At 38.8% G+C, this 17,863-nt stretch overlaps 1 protein-coding gene and 1 non-coding gene across 2 annotated transcripts in view; both read left to right on the top strand.

The window, feature by feature from the left end:
• The window catches only part of LOC127130562 (uncharacterized protein C26H5.04-like), a 62,992-nt gene extending 45,593 nt beyond the window's left edge, over nt 1-17,399 (top strand). Inside the window, exon 2 of the mRNA XM_051059548.1 lies at nt 16,677-17,399. Coding sequence (XP_050915505.1) covers nt 16,677-17,399 — 723 coding nt within the window. The remainder of the gene's footprint in view (nt 1-16,676) is intronic.
• Nucleotides 10,457-10,563, top strand: LOC127133651 (small nucleolar RNA R71). Its single transcript, XR_007807603.1, has one exon. It is a non-coding gene; the product is annotated as a small nucleolar RNA R71 (small nucleolar RNA).
• Nucleotides 17,400-17,863: the final 464 nt, after the last annotated feature.

Here is a 17,863-nt window from a genome sequence, read left to right as displayed (position 1 = left end):
AATTGCTTCGCGCTCATTTTCATAATCTCAGGTCTCGTTGTTGATTGTATCCCTTGACCTCTAAGACCAGTTTGTTACTGGCATCGTCTGTTAAGTCTGGTTGTCACCAGTGTCTTTGACCAAATCCAGTTGTAACTGGTATCCTTTAAGGTCTGGTTGTAACCAGCATTTATTTTAAACCCAATTGTCGTTGGCATCACTGTCAGTCTGTTTGTAAATACATTTGTGATTGATATCTGAAGTTTGGTTGTCGCCAACATCATTTCAAGTCCAGCCGATAATTGTTTACTATTGACTTTCGTCAAGTCTAGTTGTTGTTGGCATCTATCCGTTAGAATCTGGTTGTAATCCATTGCTTACGGTCAAAGTCCAATTGTTGTTGGCACGTACAGAGAGTTTGAATACCTTGTCTTTCCTGATGGTTCCGTGAAAGTCATGTATGACTCACCATCTTGAGGAGTTCCCAGAAGCTTGGAGGTTTTTTTGTGTTTGATTACTCTGTAAAGAATCATCGTAGCCTTTTTGTGTGGATGATCTACTTATAAGAAGACTCCCGCTTATCTTTGTTTTGCATAAATTCCCTGTTAGGAATCTCCAAAATCTGTGATTGGATGAATTTCTTGTGAGAAATCTCCAGAACCATCAGATGTATTTGAAAGTGTCAGGTCATGTATGAACCTATTGATGAAACTTGCTTTGTATGTTTTCCAATATTCTCAGGTCATGTATGAACCTATTGATAAAACTCCTTTTGATTTTTCCCAAGTGTTGTCAGGTCATGTATGAACCTGTTGTTGAAAATTCTTTGAATGTTCCTGTTTTGTCAGGTCATGTATGAACCTGTTGTTGAAAATTCTTTGAATAGTCAAGTGTTGTCAGGTGATCGCGACTTTATGAGTCTATTGGGGTACTAACTGCAAGTGCACAGTCTTATCGCATAGTTTTAAAAGATATCGATCCCACAGGGACTTATGAATCGATATACCATTTTTCTAAGGTTACTTCGTAAAGCTAAGGCGGATGATACTTTGATAATTAGGGGGGAGGAAAGTATAACTAAAATAAGATCTATATTAAATATCAAATAAGCGGATATCGGTATGTAGTTCGTCGTAATTAGGGAATCAAATCTTCGTTAGTTTCTTAGTTTTAAAATAAATATTTTCAGTAGACACTATTGATTAAAAGTCTTTTCTCAAACTCTCGCTCTGTTGAATAAACTATGACTTTATATTAACGTGCGTTGTCACTAATTAGTTAAGTCCAAAATCACTTTTTGAAAACAATAAAATCTGTAGAAACTCTTTTTAAGAAAACACTAACCATTTAAACACCCTTGTCTCAAACTCTCGCTCTGTTGATTTAGATTATATAATTAAAAATGCTTAACTCTCGTCCTCACATTTAACCTTTAAAAATACTTTCTGAAAATGATTAGAATTTAATTAACTCTAAAAATTGATTTCGCCCTGATTTAAAATTAATGTCCAATTTACACTGTCCAGTTAAAAGCTCAAACTGTCGTTCTATTGATTTTAGCTTCTTTATGTCTTTTACTCTCGTACAAAAACTTTGATATTAATTCTGTAAATTGAGACCATAAAAAGAGTGATTATATTTTTAAACAAAATTAAACCAACTTAGTTTTGATTCCTTTATTCCGCTTACTTTACATACCGATATCTAAGTTTATTTAGCCAGACATGCTAAACAAGCCTAAACAATAATTATGCTTACATACAACCATATCAGACAGACAGTATAAATAAATAGCAGAGCGGAGCATATATAAATTAAAACAATAAAATTAAAGAACCTGTAAAATTAATAGAAATCTTGAATATTCCTAGCTTCGATGCTTGAACACTCCACCACAGACCGGTTGGATTTGTTCTTGCAATCTTCAATCGGGCAGAAAAAATAGAAACGAAGGAATAAAATACTCTGACCTAACGTAAGGTTAGATCCAGTAAAAGTTACACAATAGTTTCCGGTGTAGAAACTATTGTGTGAAAAATTAATTGAATGCTTGAAAGCTTGACTGGAAAAGAAAAGGAAATAAAAGTTGCTAATAAAATAGAAAGTTGTAGAAAATTAGTACTGTCAATGTAAATGCTTGCACGACAGAAAGAAAAAAAGCAGGGGATCCCCAGGGTTGGATTTCTGGTTCTATTTATATCAATCCCTTTTGTAATCGTTTCCCACAATTTCCTTCAGTAAGTAACCTTCACGTTTCAACGAGTCAAGCGGAAGAATAGGCTCAACGTGCCTCTGTTGTGCGTCAAAAGCCAAAAATATAGGAGTGGGGTGTGACGCTCGTCACACCATGTGTGGCGCTCGTCACACAAAGTAGCAGGGCGTGACGCTCGTCACACCATGTGTGGCGCTCGTCACAGCCTCTCAGCGCTTCTCCCTTGTAGATTGTGGGCTGGGCTTTAGTGGTATTGCTTCTCATCATCTTTTTGCACCTCCTTTTCTTTCTTTTTCACGTATGCTTCAAATAACGTTACCTGAGATGAATAGAAGGAAAATACCAAGTAATATCGATTGATATAAAATAAATCGAAACAAATAATAATATAATTTAATTAAATCGAGTCCAAAAATGTGATATTATTTCAAGTTATCAAACTCCCCCATACTTAGACCTTTGCTTGTCCTCATGCAAGATACAATGTAGAAATCAGTTTAAAATATTAGCCAGATGAAATTTCCAAACGCACATCAAGTCGTAATAGGTTGCAAGTAAATATCGTTTAGAAATAACCTGAGCTTAATCTCAACATCAACAACTACTGTTACAACCTCAGACAACCCCACCTTATGCAAACCAGATCGAGTCACGCTATTATAGCTATCCTAGTTCTTTTACTCTTATTTCACTCGTTTTCATTCTAGCGAAATCACATTAAGCCCTTTATCTTTTCACGCACATAGTGGAGTAACCGGTTAGCGATTCTGATTCCCTTTTTAGATTGAAGTTCTGGTACATAAGTTGGGTAACTTTGTTATTTAGTCCATTGCAAATTGCGGGGGATCGGACCGTAGTCTGCCCTACCACGTTCAGCACCAGACACCACTGAACCAACTCGTAATGGATCGTTCATACAATGTTTTTGTGGGGTCTGCAACCTTTGGATTAAATGATCGGGTAAGGATCACCTAACTTAATTAGTGCATTACCTGATTTTTTTTTCTAATAAATTATCTTGGGATTCATTCACTTATATTCATCGGCTCCCCACGTAGCTTGCTATTAAGATGGTGCCGACTTCTCGTATAAACTACTCGGGGTTACTATAAAACTAAAAGTTCAAGGGATTGGTATAATAGGTACTTAGCCTGATCTAACATGTTGAGGTTTTTAGAGTGTTGGGGCGATAATAATTTTCGTCTTAATTTTACTCAAGTTTGATAAAATCAGCAACCTATATACTCATTGATTGTGTTAAATTTTTGTTATGGCTCAAGAAAATTGAGGGGAATAGATAATAAAAAAATTTCACACTAGGGACTCAACTTATAATAAATATATATTATATAATTTTTTTTTATATAAGAAAGGGAAATAACAATGGAAAGGGAGATACATACTTGAAAGATGAATGTTGAAAGAGAAATAATCATAACTGAAACAACGTTTCCCCCCCCCCCCCCCCCACACACTTAAATGAAACATTGTCCCCAATGTTTCAAAGAAAACAAAAGAACTAGAAAAAAGAAAAGGGAAGCCAAAGTCAAGGCTGCCTTCCGCCTCTTGTTCTTGGACCCGGTGATCTTTGACGTACTTCCAAGTCATCAAACCTGCTGAGCAAGTCAGTGAACCGCTGGTCGGTTATTACATTCCTCGCTTCCTGTTGTTGTTGCATCTGGCGCATCATTTGCATCACTTCGAGATTCTACGCCTGCATAACATCAATAGCATCCATGATGTCATCATTGGTTGCTGGCCTTCTTCTTCGACGACGTCGTGAGGATGGACCAGTTGCATTATCGGAAGGGTTGAGCGGGGTTGATTGTTGTTCGGGACCTTGATCACCTTGTTCCATTTCCTCAAACTCGTCCTGGGGCGGGTTTGCTTGTGTAGGCTCGGTAGATTCGGGAGCAGTCAGATCGTAGATGAAGCGATTTGGATTGGTGACATCTGTAAGGGCAATGTTGGGCAGAACAACGCTTGGGACTTCTTGGTTATTCACCATAAGGTAATACCTTCCGCCTACCCTATTTTTGATTAAGCGACTGGAGCGACAATAGCTTATATCCATAAATAGGGGTGGTAGAGATTGTAAATTTTGAAGTCGGTCCCCTAGATTCAAACCAAGTGCTATGGTGGTGATTAATCCACCAATCACAAAAGGTTGGTGGCCTCTAGCACATAGGGTGCGGATATGGTGAAATAAGAAGGAGGTAGCGTTTACCTTTGTATCCATTTCGAAGACGCAATGGAGGAAGAATAATTACTTTGCATTGACTTTGCTGTTGTTGGGTCGTCACAAATCTCATAGTCTTGGATGGATTCGATAGATCTAACAGGGGAGGGTATTCCATTCAAGTTGTAGAGCCAATTGTTTTGGTTATGAACACTAGTCATCGGACTAGGCAAGGTGAATAGGCAAAGAACTTGGTTGTTGATTATTAGCTCAAACTCTTCAGGCCCAAGGTTTCCTATAAACATAGTGTTGAAGAGGAAAGGTATACTCATAGGCGCAATGCCACAAAAAGGGCTCAAGTCAAGCATGGGTTGACGCAATCCAATAGCATTAGAAATCATGGTTATCAGTCCTCCTATTAGGATCGGTGCACGGTCAGCTTGAATAAGGCGGTCAAAACTCGCCAACATATAGGTGGCACCATTCACTGGACGGTTTTGGGAAGCACAAAATATTATGAAGAGTTCATCACGTGATACCGTGGTATTGTTTGATTTCTTCCCAAAAAGAGTATGTGCTAGGATCTTGTGGAAATAACGAAATGTTGGGTTATGAATGTTTCCAGAAAGAAACTCATGTTCCTCAGGGTCGTCATTACCCGTCAAACTTCCCCAAAAATGTTCAAGCTCTCTATATTCAAAAAGGTCTTCTTGGCTCATGGTGAATGTATCAAAGGAGGTAGGGAACCCTAAAAGGTTAGTAAAGTCTTGAATGTTAAATTGATACTCCATATTGAACATCCTGAACTAGATGAAACCTCTGCTTATTCCTTTTCCATGGCTGGGTAAGTAGATCAGGGAGCTAAGGAATTCTAGAGTTAGCCTCCGGTAAGTAACAAATTATCTTCGAATAGGTGTGGTTTCCCACCCTATTTGACTCAGCATATACATGACACTCTCTCTTAGTCCAAGGGCAGTCATTGCCCAATCATCAGCATAGAAACTTGGGTGCATCTCTCTCTCTGCTAGCTCTTCGAATTTTTGTTTCTGAGCTTTCCCTCTGAATTTGGTACCCATACGATCAATTTGTCCCATCAGGTTAGTGTTAACTAAAGAAAAGAAAAACAAGAATTTAGTCAGGGTTTGGCCAGATGCCGAAAGAAGAAAAGAAGAAAAGTTTTAAAAAATAAATGAAGAATGAATACTAAATAAAATCAAAAAGAAAAGTCAAAGAAAAGATAGTATAACAATAGAAACTAAAATAGAAAATTGTGGGTTGTCTCCCACGAAGCGCTTTGTTTAATGTCGCAAGCTCGACATAAAACTAGTAAATGTTAATCTATAGATTTAGGAGACAATACGTCTAAGTGCAGGGCTTGCGAGTCTTCATTGTTTTCATCACAGTGATAATGTTTCAGACGCTGCCCGTTTACGATAAATGCTTCCATAGATTTTCCTTTAATTTCCACAGCTCCACTAGGGAAAACATTAGTAACTTGGAAAGGGCCTAACCATCTAGAGCGTAGTTTTCCTGGGAATAACTTAAGCCTAGAGTTGAACAAAAGGACTACGTCGCCTTGTTTGAAAGTTTTCCTTGATACGCGCTTATCATGCCATTTTTTCGTTCTTTCCTTGTAGATTCTGGCATTTTCGTATGCGTCTAGTCTAAGTTCCTCTAATTCATTTATATCAAGGATTCGCTTTTCACCGGCGACCTTATAGTTTAAATTTAAATTTTTAATAGCCCAATAGGCCTTATGTTCTAACTCTACTGGAAGGTGGCAAGGTTTACCATAAATAAGCTTAAATGGGGTTGTTCCTATGGGAGTTTTGTAGGCGGTTCGATATGCCCATAAAGCCTCGGGTAATTTTGATGACCAGTCTTTCCTTGAGGTGGCGACTGTTTTTTCTAATATCTGTTTGATTTCTCTGTTAGACACTTCCACTTGTCCACTGGTTTGAGGATGGTAAGGTGTCGCTACTCAATGTCTTACACCATACTTAAATAGTAGTTTTTCGAGTATCTTAGATATGAAATGCGATCCACCATCACTGACGACTATTCTTGGGACACCAAATCTTGGGAAAATTATATTCTTAAAGAGTTTAGTTACTACTCGTGTGTCGTTTGTTGGAGAAGCTATAGCTTCAATCCATTTTGATACGTAGTCAACCGCTACGAGTATGTACTTGTTACCGAAAGAAGGTGGAAAAGGTCCCATGAAATCTATTCCCCACACGTCGAAAATCTCTACTTCCAAAATGCCCTTTTGTGGCATTTCATCACGTCTAGATATGTTTCCTGTGCGTTGACATCTATCACATTTCTTGACAGCAGCATGCACATCCCTCCATATGTTTGGCCAATAAAGACCGGCTTGTAGGATTTTAGAGCAGGTCTTGGATGTACTTGCGTGTCCACCATAAGGAGCGGAGTGACAATGTCGGATTATATTTTCTATCTCTTCTTCAGGTATACACCGACGGAAAATACCATCGGGGCCTCTTTTGAAAAGTAAAGGGTCGTCCCAGTAATAATGTTTCAAGTCATGGAAGAATCGTTTCTTTTGTTGGTAGGATAAATTAAGTGGAACTATTCCGGCGGCTAAATAATTGACAAAATCGGCGTACCATGGTGTAACACATACAACCAAGGTGGTCTCTACCCGTTCATCAGCTCTATTTTCTCCCAAATTAGCTATAAGTTTATCGTACGAGAAGTCATCATTTATCGAAGTTCTTTCCGGTTCCAAATTTTCAAGTCTAGAAAGGTGATCTGCTACTACGTTTTCAGTTCCTCTTTTATCTTTGATTTCCAAATCGAATTCTTGTAACAACAAGATCCACCTTAGGAGTCTAGGTTTAGCGTCCTTTTTTGTTAAGAGGTACTTAATGGCAGTGTGGTCAGTGTAAATGATTATTTTAGCTCCGACCAAGTAAGAACGAAATTTATCTAGTGCAAACGCTACTGCTAAAAGTTCTTTCTCGGTCGTGGCGTAATTCATATGTGCTTCGTCTAGAGTTCTACTTGCATAATATATGACGTGAAGTTTTTTATCCTTTCGTTGTCCTAAAACAGCGCCTACGGCGTAGTCACTTGCGTCACACATTATTTCGAATGGTTCATTCCAATCCGGAGTCTGCATTATGGGCGCGGAGATCAATGCATGTTTAAGTGTTTGAAACGCTTCTAAGCATTTACTGTCGAATATGAATTCAGCATCTTTCATTAATAGTCCGGTTAAAGGTTTAGTTATTTTAGAGAAATCTTTAATAAATCGTCGGTAAAAACCGGCATGTCCTAGGAAGCTTCGTACTTCTCTCACAGTTTTCGGAGGTTGAAGGTTTTCGATTACTTCTATTTTGGCTTTGTCTACTTCAATTCCTCTATTTGATATGATGTGTCCTAAAACAATTCCCTCTTGTACCATAAAGTGACATTTTTCCCAATTAAGTACTAGGTTTACTTTTACACATCGTTCTAGAACTCTTTCTAGGTTTTCAAGACATTCTTCGAAACTTTGCCCGCATACGGAAAAGTCATCCATAAAGACTTCCATGATGTTTTCGAGAAAATCGGCGAATATTGCCATCATGCACCTTTGAAAGGTTGCAGGAGCATTACAGAAGCCAAACGGCATTCGTCGGTAAGCGAAGGTACCAAAAGGACATGTGAACATTGTCTTTTCTTGGTCATCAGGATGTATTGGTATTTGAAAGAAGCCTGAGTAGCCGTCCAGATAGCAGAAATGAGAATGTTTTGCTAATCGTTCTAACATCTGGTCCATGAATGGTAAAGGAAAATGATCTTTTCGGGTTGCTTTGTTTAGTTTCCTATAATCAATGCACATTCTCCATCCCGATTCGATTCGTTTGGTTATAGTTTCTCCTTTTTCATTTTTGATAACGGTTATACCTCCTTTCTTCGGTACTACGTGTACAGGGCTAACCCATTTGCTATCGGATATAGGATATATGATACCTGCCTCTAATAACTTCGTTACTTCCTTCTTCACTACCTCGCTCAGGATCGGGTTTAGTCTCCTCTGATGTTCCCTAGAAGTTTTACAGTCTTCTTCTAGCATGATGCGATGCATACAAATAGAAGGGCTTATCCCTTTAAGATCGGTGATTTTGTATCCTAGTGCGGTTGGATATTTTCTTAAGATATGTAGGAGTTTTTCGGTTTCGAGTTTTCCTAGGTCTGCATTTACTATCACTGGTCGTTCAAGTTCCGAGTCTAGGAATTCATATCTCAGATTTTTGGGAAGTGTTTTCAGGTCGAGGTTTGGTTTCTTAAGACATTGCGTAGGATCCGGTGTTATTGCTAAACAATGGTTCAGTCTGTCTTCTACACGATAGTCAGGCAATTTGTCATTTTCTAATTCTGTTTCTTTTATGCATTCGTCGATGATATCCATGAAGTAACATGTGTCATCTATTGCAGGTGCTTTCAAAAATTGGGAAAGAATGAACTCAATTTTCTCTTCTCCTACTTCGAAAGTGAGTCGTCCTCGCTTTACGTCTATGATAGCACCGGCTGTTGCTAAGAATGATCTTCCCAATATAATGGGGGTAACTTCATCTTCTCTTATGTTCATAATTATAAAATCGGTGGGAATGTAGAATTGACCTATGCGCACGGGAACGTTTTCAAGAATTCCTACAGGATATCTAACGGAACGATCTGCTAATTGCACATACATTTTAGTTGGTCTTAATTCTCCCATTTCCAGTTTCTTGCATATGGATAAAGGCATAACACCGATACCGGCTCCTAAATCGCATAGGGCTTTGTCTATGACGAATTTTCCTATGTGACAGGGTATAGAGAAACTACCAGGATCTTTAAGTTTAGGAGGCATATTCTGGATTATAGCGCTGCACTCAGCAGTGAGTGTAACGATTTCGCTATCTTCAAGTTTCCTTTTATTAGAAAGAATTTCTTTTAAGAACTTAGCATATGAGGGCATCTGTGTAATAGCTTCTGTAAAAGGAATGGTGACGTTTAATTGTTTCAGTAGGTCAACGAATTTTTTAAATTGGCCCGCATCTTTGGTCTTAATAAGCCTTTGAGGATAAGGGATAGGTGGTTTATAAGGCGGTGGGGGTACATAAGGTTCTTTCTTTTCTACGGTTTCCTTATTACTCTCATCCTTTTCCTTAGGTTTATTCTCTTCCTCAGTTGACTTTTTAGAGTTTTAGTTTTCAATCCTTGGATCAGATGGTCCTTCTACCTCTGTTCCACTTCTTAATATAATTGCATGAGCGTGGCTTTTCGGGTTAGGTTGGGGCTGTCCAGGAAATGTACCAGTAGGGGCAGCAGTAGGCGCTTGTTGTTGAGCTACTTGTGATATTTGCGTTTCCAGCATTTTATTATGGGTAGCCAGGGCATCTACTTTACTTGCTAGTTGTTTAATTTGTTCGCTAGTGTGTACATTCTGGTTTAAGAAATCTTTATTGGTTTGCTGTTGAGAAGCTATGAAGTTCTCCATCATGATTTCCAAGTTGGATTTCCTAGGAACATTATTGTTAGGTGTAGATGGGGTCGGCTTTTGATATCCGGGAGGTATAGCTGGGGCTTGACTGGGAGCTTGTCCTGGTGCGTATAAAGCATTATTACTCTTATACGAAAAATTAGGATGGTTCTTCCAGTTTGAGTTATAGGTATGCGAGTAGGGATTTCCTTGAGCATAGTTCACTTGCTCTGCTTGGATTCCTGTTAGGAGTTGACAATCTGTAGGAGTGTGGCCTTGGATTCCACAGACTTCGCAATTTTGAGTTACGGCAACCACGGTGGCTGGAGGTGATACATTTAGATTTTCAATTTTCTGGGCAAGAGCATCTACTTTTGCATTAACATGATCAAGGCTACTTATCTCGTACATGCCACTTTTCGTTTGAGGTTTTTCTACCATTGTTCGGTCGCTTCCCCACTGATAATGGTTTTGGGCCATGCTTTCAATAAGTTGATAAGCATCGGCATAAGGTTTATCCATAAGCGCACCACCTGCGGCGGCGTCGATTGTTAACCTTGTGTTGTACAAGAGACCATTATAGAAGGTATGAATTACTAACCAGTCCTCAAGACCATGGTGTGGACAAAGTCTCATCATGTCTTTGTATATTTCCCATGCTTCGAAAAGAGACTCATTATCTTTCTGTTTAAATCCATTTATTTAGGCTCTCAACATAGCTGTTTTGCTTGGAGGAAAATATCGGGCAAGAAAGACTTTCTTCAACTCGTTCCATGTGGTGACTGAGTTGGAAGGAAGAGACTGAAGCCATCTTCTAGCTTTATCTCTTAACGAGAACGGAAAAAGACGAAGTCGAATTGCCTCTGAAGTGACACCATTGGCTTTAACAGTATCGGCGTATTGGACAAATACGGATAAATGAAGGTTTGGATCCTCGGTAGGATTTCCAGAGAATTGATTTTGTTGTACTGCTTGTAACAGCGAAGGTTTAAGTTCGAAATTGTTTGCTTCGATTGTGGGTGGAGCAATACTCGAATGCGGCTCATCTTGCGATGGAGCGGCGTAATCTCGAAGAGCACGAGCTGGTTCTGCCATCTCGGGTATCGGCGAAGGAAGAAGATTTTTGAGATCGGGAATTTCGATTGGAGGGAGATTGTTTGCAGCACGATACTCTCGAATTCGTCGTAAGACTCGGAGATATCGTTCAACGTTGTTGATTCATAAGTAGTACGGTTCGCCTTGTGAGCGAGTGTGTGGCATACAAATCAACGAAAGACAAAAGGAAAAATAAAAATTGCCTTAGTCTCTACAGCGTAACAGAAGAGTTACGATATCGACTAAATAAAAGTCCCCGGCAACGGCGCCAAAAACTTGATCGCGACTTTATGAGTCTATTGGGGTACTAACTGCAAGTGCACAGTCTTATCGCGTAGTTTTAAAAGATATCGATCCCACAGGGACTTATGAATCGATATACCGTTTTTCTAAGGTTACTTCGTAAAGCTAAGGCGGATGATACTTTGATAATTAGGGGGGAGGAAAGTATAACTAAAATAAGATCTAGATTAAATATCAAATAAGCGGATATCGGTATGTAGTTCGTCGTAATTAGGGAATCAAATCTTCGTTAGTTTCTTAGTTTTAAAATAAATCTTTTCAGTAGACACTATTGATTAAAAGTCTTTTCTCAAACTCTCGCTCTGTTGAATAAACTATGACTTTATATTAACGTGCGCTGTCACTAATTAGTTAAGTCCAAAATCACTTTTTGAAAACAATAAAATCTGTAGAAACTCTTTTTAAGAAAACACTAACCATTTAAACACCCTTGTCTCAAACTCTCGCTCTGTTGATTTAGATTATATAATTAAACTTAAATGCTTAACTCTCTCACATTTAACCTTTAAAAATACTTTTTGAAAATGATTAGAATTTAATTAACTCTAAAAATTGCTTTCGCCCTGATTTAAAATTAATGTCCAATTTACACTGTCCAGTTAAAAACTCAAACTGTCGTTCTATTGATTTTAGCTTCTTTATGTCTTTTACTCTCGTACAAAAACTTTGATATTAATTCTGTAAATTGAGACCATAAAAAGAGTGATTATATTTTTAAACAAAATTAAACCAACTTAGTTTTGATTCCTTTATTCCGCTTACTTTACATACCGATATCTAAGTTTATTTAGCCAGACATGCTAAACAAGCCTAAACAATAATTATGCTTACATACAACCATATCAGACAGACAGTATAAATAAATAGCAGAGCGGAGCATATATAAATTAAAACAATAAAATTAAAGAACCTGTAAAATTAATAGAAATCTTGAATATTCCTAGCTTCGATGCTTGAACACTCCACCACAGACCGGTTGGATTTGTTCTTGCAATCTTCAATCGGGCAGAAAAAATAGAAACGAAGGAATAAAATACTCTGACCTAACGTAAGGTTAGATCCAGTAAAAGTTACACAATAGTTTCCGGTGTAGAAACTATTGTGTGAAAAATTAATTGAATGCTTGAAAGCTTGACTGGAAAAGAAAAGGAAATAAAAGTTGCTAATAAAATAGAAAGTTGTAGAAAATTAGTACTGTCAATGTAAATGCTTGCACGACAGAAAGAAAAAAAGCAGGGGATCCCCAGGGTTGGATTTCTGGTTCTATTTATATCAATCCCTTTTGTAACCGTTTCCCACAATTTCCTTCAGTAAGTAACCTTCACGTTTCAACGAGTCAAGCGGAAGAATAGGCTCAACGTGCCTCTGTTGCGCGTCAAAAGCCAAAAATATAGGAGTGGGGTGTGACGCTCGTCACACCATGTGTGGCGCTCGTCACACAAAGTAGCAGGGCGTGACGCTCGTCACACCATGTGTGGCGCTCGTCACAGCCTCTCAGCGCTTCTCCCTTGTAGATTGTGGGCTGGGCTTTAGTGGTATTGCTTCTCATCATCTTTTTGCACCTCCTTTTCTTTCTTTTTCACGTATGCTTCAAATAACGTTACCTGAGATGAATAGAAGGAAAATACCAAGTAATATCGATTGATATAAAATAAATCGAAACAAATAATAATATAATTTAATTAAATCGAGTCCAAAAATGTGATATTATTTCATGTTATCATCAGGTCATGTATGGACCTGTTGTTGAATATTCTTTGAATGTTCCAGCATTGTTAGGTCATGTATGAACCCGTTACTGTTGAGCCTTTATTCCAGTATTACCAGGTCATGTCTGAATCTGTTTTTGAAGAATCTTTATCTTTGAGTATTCCAGTGTCGTCAAGTCATGTATGAACTTGTTGTTGAAATTTTCTCAAAGTGTTCAAGTTGGTCATCAGGTCATGTATGAACCTGTTGCTACACTCTTTTTGAATTTTTCTGAGTTTGTCAAGTCATGTTTGAACTTGCTGTCAGAATCGTTCTTGGTATTCCCCAGCATTGTCAGGTCATGTATGAACCCGTTGCTGTTGAGCCTTTATTCCAATATTACCAGGTCATGTCTGAACCTGTTTTGGAAGAATCTTTTTCTTTGATTATTCCAGTATTATCAGGTCACGTATGAACCTGTTGCTTTCCCTTTGATTATTCCAGTGTCGTCAAGTCATGTATGAACTTGTTGTGGAAATTTTCTCAAAATGTTCAAGTTTGTCATCAGGTCATGTATGAACCTGTTGATATATTCTTTTGGAATTTTCTGAGTTTGTTAGGTCATGTCTAAACCTGCTGTCAGGAAATTCTTTGAATGTTCCGATTTTGTCAGGTCATGTATGAACCTGTTGTTCAGCCTTTATTCCAGTATTACCAGGTCATGTCTGAACCTGTTTTGGAAGAATCTTTTTCTTTGATTATTCCAGTATTATCAGGTCACGTATGAACCTGTTGCTTTCCCTTTGATTATTCCAGTGTCGTCAAGTCATGTATGAACTTGTTGTGGAAATTTTCTCAAAATGTTCAAGTTTGTCATCAGGTCATGTATGAACCTGTTGATGTACTCTTTTTGAATTTTTCTGAGTTTGTTAGGTCATGTCTGAACCTGCTGTCAGAACTTCTTGATATTCCCAAGCATTGTCAGGTCATGTATGAACCTGCTGTTGAGCTTTCATTCCAGTATTACCAGGTCATGTATGAACCTGTTCTGAAGAATCTTTCTCTATGATTGTTTCAGTGTTATCAGGTCATGTATGAACCTGTTGTAGAAATTTTTCTTGTTCGGGTTTAGTAAGTCATGTATGAACTTACTACCGAAATCTCTTGTATTCTAAGTGTCGTTCATCGAATTTCACTTTAGTGTGTGTCTGATTCTCCAGCAGGATTGTTTTCCCCAGCGAGTTGGTTTTTACCATTTGTCTGTCTCCCTGTGGACCATCAGCATTCCCCACAGATTGGTCTGTCCAGTGGCATCTCCTGTTAAGGATTCACCATGTCCATAACAAGATAAATTCAGAAATAAAGAATCTTTCGCCCATGCATATCATATCATAGCATTTTCATTTTTCAGGATCAAAATCTGGGTCTTCATGGTACGTGAGCATCAAAGGAAAGGCTGGAGACTGGGGAGACGGTTTCAAAAGCACTTATTTCCAACTTGCACTTCGTAGCCTTCGGTCTCTAGGAGCAAATCAAGTGCACCCAAAGAATTGGTATCCAATTCCACTAGTGTTTTGTTGGCCTTGGGGAAAACTGCCCGAAAATGTTCCCTGTCATCCCAAACTTGCTGACTTCGCTAACTGTATGAAGAAAAAGGTCGAGGAATGACTATATTTGTCTCCATACTAGACGGGGATTACCATGAATGTGCGGAAGATGCCAAGATAGCTTGTAAACAACTTAGTACCTACATAGAGTACAAGAATTGTGAAGGTGTGGCCGAGATTGTCGTAGCTCCTAACATGTCTGTAGGTTTTTGAGGCATCGTTCAGACAATGGGCCTTGGAAACCTCAAGCCGGACATCGTGGTGATGCGTTATCCAGAAATCTGGCGCAGGGAGAACTTAACAGATATCCCCGCCACCTTTGTTGGTATAATTAATGACTGCATTGTTGCAAACAAGGCAGTAGTTATAGTAAAGGGTCTCGATGAATGGCCAAATGTGTACCAGAAGCAATATGGTACAATTGACTTGTATTGGATTGTAAGAGATGGTGGTCTCATGCTACTTCTCTCTCAATTGCTTCTTACAAAGGAGAGCTTTGAGAGTTGTAAGATTCAGGTTTTCTGTATTGCAGAAGAGGAAGCAGATGCAGAGGGGCTGAAAGCTGATGTTAAAAAATTCCTTTACGATCTTCGGATGCAAGCAGAAGTCTTTGTCATTACAATGAAATGGGATGTACAAGTGGATAGTGGAACTCCGTAAGATGAATCATTAGATGCATTTACCAGTGCTAATCAAAGAATTGTTGATTATTTAACCAAGATGAAGGCAAGAGCAGAGAGAGAAGGTGCAGGTCAATAACGAGTTTGTCAGGATTTTGGAAGTGGATCCTTTTGGCCTTACTGTTGTGTATCCAATTTTCCAGAACTTAACATCCTTGAACTTGAAGCTATGCATTGTCACGCCCGAAAACGACATAACCGTAGTGACAACAGAAGAATCATGCGACTATCATAGCCTTGCATCAAACACAACTAAAGCCCCTGCGAATCATACTTTACAAGGATGATGTAAGTGAAGGACATTTTTATCAAGTTTTACTCTATGAGTTAGACGCAATCCGGAAGGCATGTGTTTCCTTAGAACCAAACTGTCATCCTCCAATTCTTTCATCAATCACAGTCTGGAAACAAGGACAGATAGTCAAAATATAATGCAAACACCTGATGCATCAATAGTTTTCAAAGGCCCCTGAATTCCACCCAAAATATTTCCCAATATTCCAGGTCCCGACTCCACAGACAGAGGCTTGGGTGCACGTACCACCTGATCATTAATCATCAACCTAACAGTTTCCTCATAAACTTGGATAGCGGCAGAATCTCCTTCCAAACGGATGATTTCACTATTAAGATTTTCTCGACCGCTACACATCAGTTCATACATAGCAGCCTCATTCATGTCATCTGCAACCACGACGGATCCAGATGCCTTACGAACGTAATCGTATTCGCTCTCCTTCTCGGAGTCTTCGAAAGTTGTCATGCAACCTCCATGAACGGCAGACAATTATCCCAATCAACACGAGATGCTAGCTTAGAGTCCATAGCTACAATTCTTAAAAAGAATCCAGGAGTTGTCGCTAAGTTTTCGAAACTTCAAAATGGAAGAGCGTTGCGTTCTGTAATTGAATTAACCAAGGATCGACACTCTCGGACAAGGTTGCTGGCCTGCTTGTGCCTAATCTGTATAAAGAATTCTTCATCGTGCGTTCTGCAATACATAGCAATCAAAACCAAATTGATATATATTTTGCTTGAGCTCCTTGACGATTCTGGTCAAGTTGGAGAAGAGGCTTCCTTTGCTTTTTCGAGTTTAGTTGCTGGAAAGGAAGATATGCAGAAGTTAGCATTTGAAGCAAATGCTATAGACAAATTCTACAATCACTTGCAAAATTGTGATCTACATCCCAAACGTCTTGAAGGGATATTTCTAGCACTGGCCGATCTTTGCTCAAAACTGGAATGCTGCAGGGCGAGGTTTATGTCATTGCAGGTCTTAAATCTACTAATTAATGCCTTAACCCATGATGAAGCCAATGTGCGGACTGCAGCTTGCATTTGCTTAAAAAAAACTGTCTCACGCTCAATCAAGAATTTGAGTGCAGGTTATTTCATGAATGAAAGGATTGTCATTCCATTAGCACGACTTCTCTCTGATCTTTGCACTTCTGTCCAGGTTGCAGCCCTTGTTGCTATTAGCAACATAGTAGTGGACTTTACACCAAATAAGTCAACATTCATACAATGCGGTGGCATTAAAGAGCTTGTCCATTTGACAAAGCCTATGGATTCGTCTTTAAGGTTGAATGTTGTGTGGTCCTTGCGGAACGTGATATTTCTCGCTGATAAGATGTGCAAGGAAGCAATTTTTATGGAGTTGACTGCTTCTTCAGTAGCTAGCCTTATCTGTGATCCCGAGCCTTCTGTTCAACACCAAGCTTTGGCCCTTGTTCGCAATTTTGTTGATGGATGTATGGATTGTGTTGAATTTGCTTTTGCTGAAAATGGTATCATACTGGATGCTGTTGGAAGGCAATTAAAAAAATCCTCAAGAGTTGAAATCATTATACATGGGATATACGCAGTCAGCAATATTGCAAGTGGAAATGAGTTTCATAAAGAAGCCATAATGCAGTTTCTCTTTCCAGAAGAAGAAAGTGGATCTCACTCTTTCTTGAGTGCAGTATTTGCTGCTTTAAATGACGAGGATCCTGAACCATGGCAAATCCAGATATTTTGTTCAATTGATTCAAATTCAGTTAAACGATTTCCAGAAGACCCGAGCAAGGAAACTGATAAGAACCTTGTATGTGGAAAGAATGCGCTGATTGACATGAGCGTAGTCCATAGCATTCTAGTTCATCACCGTGAATTTCTCCTGCAAGAAACAAACCGTTAAAGGGTGCTTTAAAGGGAGAGAAAAATGGCGACCGTGGCCGATATTGGTTATTCTGCAGCCATCAATCTGACGTCTGCAATTATTTTCCTTTTGGCATTTGCAATATTGCGACTTCAGCCCTTTCCACCGGTTGCTTCAAAACCTGCGAAGAAGTTACCCCTCAATGCAGTGACATCAATAATTGATGGCTTGAAGAAGTTGTATGTGGAGCGGCTAAAACCGTTGGAGGCTACTGATCGATTCAATGATTTTGTATCTCCCTTATTGACCAACAATAATTTTGATGCTAAGCCAATGGTCATGCTTCTCGGTCAATATTCCACAGGGAAAACAAGCATTGCATTGCATTTTAGTCCATTCGTTGAATCCTATCAAACTGTTATATGATCCACGCCGAAGCTGTTGCAATACAAATACGCAAAATCAGTTAATTCTAAAACAAACTTTTCAGCTAAGTGAGTTAC

This window comes from Lathyrus oleraceus, chromosome 3, assembly GCF_024323335.1.
Source record: "Lathyrus oleraceus cultivar Zhongwan6 chromosome 3, CAAS_Psat_ZW6_1.0, whole genome shotgun sequence".
NCBI classification, from domain to species: Eukaryota; Viridiplantae; Streptophyta; class Magnoliopsida; order Fabales; family Fabaceae; genus Lathyrus; species Lathyrus oleraceus.
The sequence above is the reverse complement of the archived record's forward strand: the minus strand, read 5'-3'. Positions and strand labels throughout refer to the sequence as shown.